This window comes from Protopterus annectens, chromosome 8.part0, assembly GCF_019279795.1.
Source record: "Protopterus annectens isolate FY-2018-M chromosome 8.part0, PAN1.0, whole genome shotgun sequence".
Taxonomy (NCBI): domain Eukaryota; kingdom Metazoa; phylum Chordata; order Ceratodontiformes; family Protopteridae; genus Protopterus; species Protopterus annectens.
Window position 1 is genome coordinate 1,853,233,090 of NC_056741.1, and position 6,000 is coordinate 1,853,239,089.

The 6,000-nt window shown below is 37.3% G+C and overlaps 1 protein-coding gene across 1 annotated transcript in view; it reads left to right on the top strand.

Moving 5' to 3' along the window:
• Positions 1-5,440, top strand: part of LOC122809675 (carbohydrate sulfotransferase 5-like) — a 152,379-nt gene extending 146,939 nt beyond the window's left edge. Inside the window, exon 2 of the mRNA XM_044081344.1 lies at positions 3,690-5,440. Coding sequence (XP_043937279.1) covers positions 3,703-4,875 — 1,173 coding nt within the window. The 5' untranslated portion in view covers positions 3,690-3,702 and the 3' untranslated portion in view covers positions 4,876-5,440. The remainder of the gene's footprint in view (positions 1-3,689) is intronic.
• Positions 5,441-6,000: the final 560 nt, after the last annotated feature.

Below are 6,000 nucleotides of genomic sequence, written 5' to 3' on the forward strand. Positions count from 1 at the left end.
AAACAAATCTTTTTGCCTCCACTTCCAACAGACAGTTGGTAAAATTCTGCTACAGGATTCCACAGATGAAGGCCTGAGAAACAGACACTTTTTCTTTTTCTTGTACATAAGTGTTATTGTATGCTTTAACACCCCTTTTACTAATATCCAGTGTCATTCTGAAGACACAGCAGAGCTCATTGTGTTGACTCTGTTCTGGCCATTTAACAGTGGTCATCCCTTCTATTAGAAATAGCCAAGTGCAATTACCACAAACTTCTCAAGGATTGGACATACTCACACAGGACAAGGGGTGTTTGATACATTCTGACCCCATATATAACTAACTGCCTGGATGATAGAATCTTAAAACATTCTGACACCCATTTTCTAAGAATGTGCATCAGATACTAAAAGAAGCTAAGAAAAGAAGAGTACTAACTATCAGATCACAGGTAAGAAAAATAATCTGCAATACCAAAATTTCAGTCTGCTTGGTCCTTCAAGCTCTAGGATCAAGGTCAGTGGAGATAAGCTTAGTAACTTTAGCCAGATTCATATGAGGATTCGCCAATGGATGCTAGGAACGCAATGGTCAATACTTTGACAACCCATGTCAACTCAGATACAAATCACTCAGACATGCAGGAGAGATCTCAGGTGGTGTATTCAGTCAGATCATGATCTACAAGGCTGTCCATTCATTCCCCTCTCACCTAAACGCCCTAGTGACCACGGATGCTTCCTAGTTGGGGTGGGGGGCATTTTCTGGGGAAAACAGTCCAATGCACTTGGTCCCCCAAAGAGGCCAACTTGCATATCAGTGTCCTAGAGAAGACAGCAGTGCTTTTAGTATTGCAGGCCTTCCAGGATGCACTCCCTTCAGGGATGATTGCAATTCAAACAGACAATATGTCAGTGGTTTGATACATCAACAAACTAGGAGGGACCAGATCATACCCCTTGTGTCGAGAAACACTGAGAGTGTGGCATTGGGCAATCTCATCCAACCCCTTTCTCATAGCAATGCACATTCCAGGGAAGTCCAATGTGATAGCAGACAAACTGAGCAGGTCTCTCAACAAGAAAGTAACAGAAATGATTTTTCATCAATGGGGCCAGCCTTGCTGTGATCTTTTTGCTTCTCTCCTAAACAACAAATGCAGCAGCTCCGTTGACGTATTCCACTACAGGAGGAATCACCAAGGTATACTGTACTTCACAAATGGCCACCTGGTCTACTTTATGCCTAGCCACCAATCCCATTAATTCCAAATTTTTTGCAGAAAGCTGTCAGGTTGAAATGCAAAGTCATCCTCATTGCACCTTACTTACTTCGGCAGGATTAGTTTCCTTTCCTTTGGCCTCACTTACTTCACCAACCTTGGATTCTGGATCCAAATCCAGACCTCCTGTGTCACCCAATGGGCATAATCTATCTAGACGTTTCAAACCTCAGGCCGACAGCACAGTTTTTCCAATTCCATTAATAGCTAGACAATATATGCTCTCTACCCCTGTCCAACATATATTTTTATCTTCCCATAAACCTTCGACATGAAAACTCTATACGAGTAAATGGAAAGATTTGTTTATAGTCCCAACAAATTCATGTTGACCCATTTTCAGCTCCAGTACATAACATACTCAAGTTTTTAGCATTACTTTTTAAAGAAAGGACTAGCTTCTCAACCATTAATGTTCAGTTAGCAGCAATATCAAATTTTCACACTGGGTTTGAAGGTTTTTCATTAGCCTCTCATAAATTGTGCAGAACTTTCTTGTGAGGCACTCTTCTTGTAAGACCCCTGTTTAAGCATCCTACCCCCATGGGATCTCAGTTTGGTACTGCAGGTACTAATACATTCCCCATTTGAACCAGCATCTAAATCTGAGCTTAAGTATCTTGCTTGGAAAACTGTTCTTCTAGTAGCCATTACCTCTGCTAGATAAAGTTCAGAGATTCAAGTTTTCAAACCACCATACTTGATCTTTCGCAAGGATAGAGTGATGCTATGGACAAATGCCTCCTTCCTTCCCAAGGTGGTGTCAGAATCTAATATCAGTCAATCCATTATTTTACCAGTATTCTTTCCTAATTTTTCAAACAAGGGTGAATACATGTTACATTTATTGAATGTTCAGACAATTACGTTTTTACTAGCATGGAACAAAAGATTTCAGAAAAACAGACCAATTGTTTGTTTGTTTCCTTTGCAGAATTGAAACTGTGTAAACCTGTTGCAGGTGGCTAACTGATTGTATTTCATTTATCTTTAACAAATTGGGTATTTCATTGCCAAAACCGGTACAAGCTCATTCAGCTAGGTCCATGACAACTTCTTCAGTCTTTCTATCCAGAGCTTACTTGGATGTCATGTGCAGCAGCAACTTGGGCTACTCCCCATATCTTTATTACTCATTACAAATTGAATCTTCTCTACAGTGACAGAGCAGCATTTGGTTCAGCTGTGCTCAGGAATATCCTTTGTCAGAGTCCACCCAAGATTGTAGGTTGCTGGGGACTCTATCCCAACAGTTGAGGATAGAATGAAAATTGACAACATCAGATAAAGAAGTTATGTACTCACCATAACATTCCATCTCTGTTGTCCATTTTCATTCTTCCTCAACTTCCTACCCACGAGCCCTCATCCCTTCTGTTCACAAACTTCTGGATGAATGAGTTGTTAGAGGGACATCACTGTCTTTATACTGAGCTCCAGATATATATTTTTTCTTTATGGATCATGTGCAATCTTACAACTCCTAGAGTTATGCATGTTAATCATTCTTTTTTCTGGCAAAGTCATCAAACAAGATCTGAGGTAGCATAGGGCTGTTGCAGTATGGTTAAGGGACAAGCTCGAGAACTTCTTGGTTACCCCCAGCTTTAGTAATGGCTGAGTTGGATCCGAGGATTGGATCTGAACCCAACAGTTGAGAAAGAATGAAAATAGACAACACAGGTGGAATGCTATGTTGAGTACATAACTTTGTTTTTCCCAGCATTGACCTTTTCAGCACTCTAGCCTCCCTCTCTCAGTTGGCATGAAAACCCTGATGGGCTTGGTGTGCAAATCATTCTTTTATCTTCAGCTCAGCTCAAGATGAGTAACAGTTTGGGAGCATGGACGGTACCTTTGAAGCTTTGGAAGCTGGCTGGCTGCTATATCCTTTTACAGGATATAACCCATATATCTAAAGCTACTGCAGCAGTGATCATTCAAACATCTTTTATTATGGTGCATTTACTTAAATAGCTGCAGTTTCCCAGTATCCAATCAAATAAGGATGTCACACCTTCCCTGTCTAGTTCTTCAGTCACTGATTATTGCAAACCTGGATTGATATGGGCAAGTTCCCCTGATTACTGTCCCACTTGTTACTCACTTTTAAATCCCCAAATAAATGCTGCAGCTTCTTTTAAGCTGATCAGGGAAACCATGGTCTTATTCAATTCATACATGAAAGCTTGTCAAAAACATATTTTTGGTGGCACTCTACTTGTCATTCTAGTGAGGCAGAAAAGATAGAATTCAAAGTAAGGATGTTTATAAGGCCCATCTTGATTGTTTGTACTAGTATATATACCTATTTGTATTCTATTTTCATAAATAACACAAACAAACTTTGAAAAACATACATTGCTACATCTGTAAACAAAAACTCTTGAAAAATACTAATGTTTTTTTTCTGTTTTTCTGCAGATCTTTTTTGAGCATGAACATGCCGTCCTTTTTAAGAGCTGCTTTAATAATCATTTCTGCATTTCAAAGTCTGGTGTTAGTTTTTCTCTATATAAATACAGCAAACAAAGTGTCTTTGAATAAAGTGAAACAGAAAAAAGGTCATATCCTGATTCTTTCATCCTGGAGGTCAGGATCTTCATTCATTGGCCAGGTCTTTAGTCAGCATCCTGAAGTGTTTTACTTAATGGAACCATCCTGGCATGTATGGGACAGAATGTGGGAAAATGATGCCAATATTTTAGAACTACCTGTTCGAGATCTGATAAGATCTGTGTTCCACTGTGACATGTCTGTTTATGACTACTATTTACCAGAAAAAAAGACAAAATCAGATGTATTCCTGTGGGAAACCAGTAGGGCCCTTTGCTCTCCTCCAGCCTGTGGATTTTTCCAGCGTACAGATATAATCAATGATAGGGACTGCAAAACAATTTGTGGGAAACTTAACTTCAGTACAGTACAGGAAGCTTGCCAGACATATAGCCATATTGCTGTAAAAGAAGTCAGGTTGTTCAGACTGGAATCTATCTATCCACTTATTAATGATCCAGCTTTGAATCTCAGAATAATCCATCTTGTCCGGGACCCCAGAGCTGTCCTTAATTCACGAGAGAAAGCCCTGTGGTCTCTAATCAATGATAATAAAATATTGCTAAATTCTCAGTCAACATCTTTAGGTAATGATTCCAATTATAAAGTAATGGAGACCATTTGTAGAAGTCAATTCAGGATTCATAAGACAGCAACCACAGAAGGTCCAAGTTTCTTAAAGAACCGTTACCTCATGGTCCGTTATGAAGACATGGCCTTTGATCCACTGGAAAAAGTAAAGGAAATGTACAGATTTACAAACCTGAGTCTAACTCCAAAACTGGAAACCTGGATCCATGACATCACACACGGAAGTAGAAAAGACTATACAGATTTTCAGATAACATCACGTGATGCTAAGTCTGTTTCCCAGGCTTGGAGGAATAAACTTTCTTTCCTGAATGTTACAAAAGTGCAGCAAGTGTGCAAAGAAGCAATGGATTTATTTGGTTATAAGCTAGTAAATTCTGAAAAAGAACTAAAATCCTTTTCACTAGATTTAGTTAACCGTGACAAAGCTCTCACTGTGAAAAACAAACATAGGTTTTGGTAGCTATGTTATTTGTCACAGACTCAACTGTTTAACAGCTAGATTTTGTATATATTGTAAAGAAATTTTCTCTGTGGATGATTGTTTGCTATTGACAGTGATCCTGTCACGCTGAGTACACCGACATATTCTACATCACTGTTGCAAGTGTTTGCAGGAATGTAAAGCTGATTGGATTCATGCATTTTATTCTTATCCTCTGTTAGATCAATTTTAGATGACTTTTTAAAAGCTTTGTTTACTGATTCATTTTCTCTATCAAAACAATCTTATTTAATGTTAATGATGGTCTTGTATTGAACAATGTCAATCATCTCTCCTTACTTTGGACTATTCTTGCAGTTGCAAGGAAAAGTACTGCCAGAAAATGGAAATCTGTTTCTACATCAATTTTTGGATACTTTTTATGCTTTCTAAAGGAAACTGATTACAAAGACACTGGAGTCAAAGAATACAGGATTCACCATAACACGTTTATTAGTAATCGTTGGAGAAAGGTGATTTCTCTCTTTGGCATTTTCCAGATAAATTCAGACTCTCTTGAATGATCTTAGTTGTTGTTATACATGTATTCTTATTGTTTTATTTTCTTTTTCTTTTCTAGGAATGTGATTATTGTTAATTTTACTTCAGTATTTTGTACATATCGTATATAGGTTATTTTCTTATTTCATACTTTTATTCACATTATTTATTTATTTAGTAACAGAATGCATTAAATTGTGTTAGTTTTATGGAAAAATAAAATCTTCTTGAGCAAAAAAAGAAAAAAAGCAATTGAATCTGTTTTAATAAACTAATTAGACTCTTTATTAGTATTGCTATAAAATAAAACTAATAAAACTCCAACCAGTAAAAAGTATTTCACACTTCCTAAGTTATTCCTCCTGATTTACAGATACAAAAATGTATTAAAAATGTATTTTATGCTATCCAATGCATCACATTTAACTCTGCATTCGTCCTGCTACTTTGTGTGTCATAATTTTCAATGTATTTCTAACTGGGTAACTTTTTTTTCCCCTTTGTCCCTAATTAATCAATTAATCAGCCAATTAATTAGTCCTATTTTACATATATTTTCTTCAACAGAATTTTGAGAATTACTAATATCACATTAATAAACTC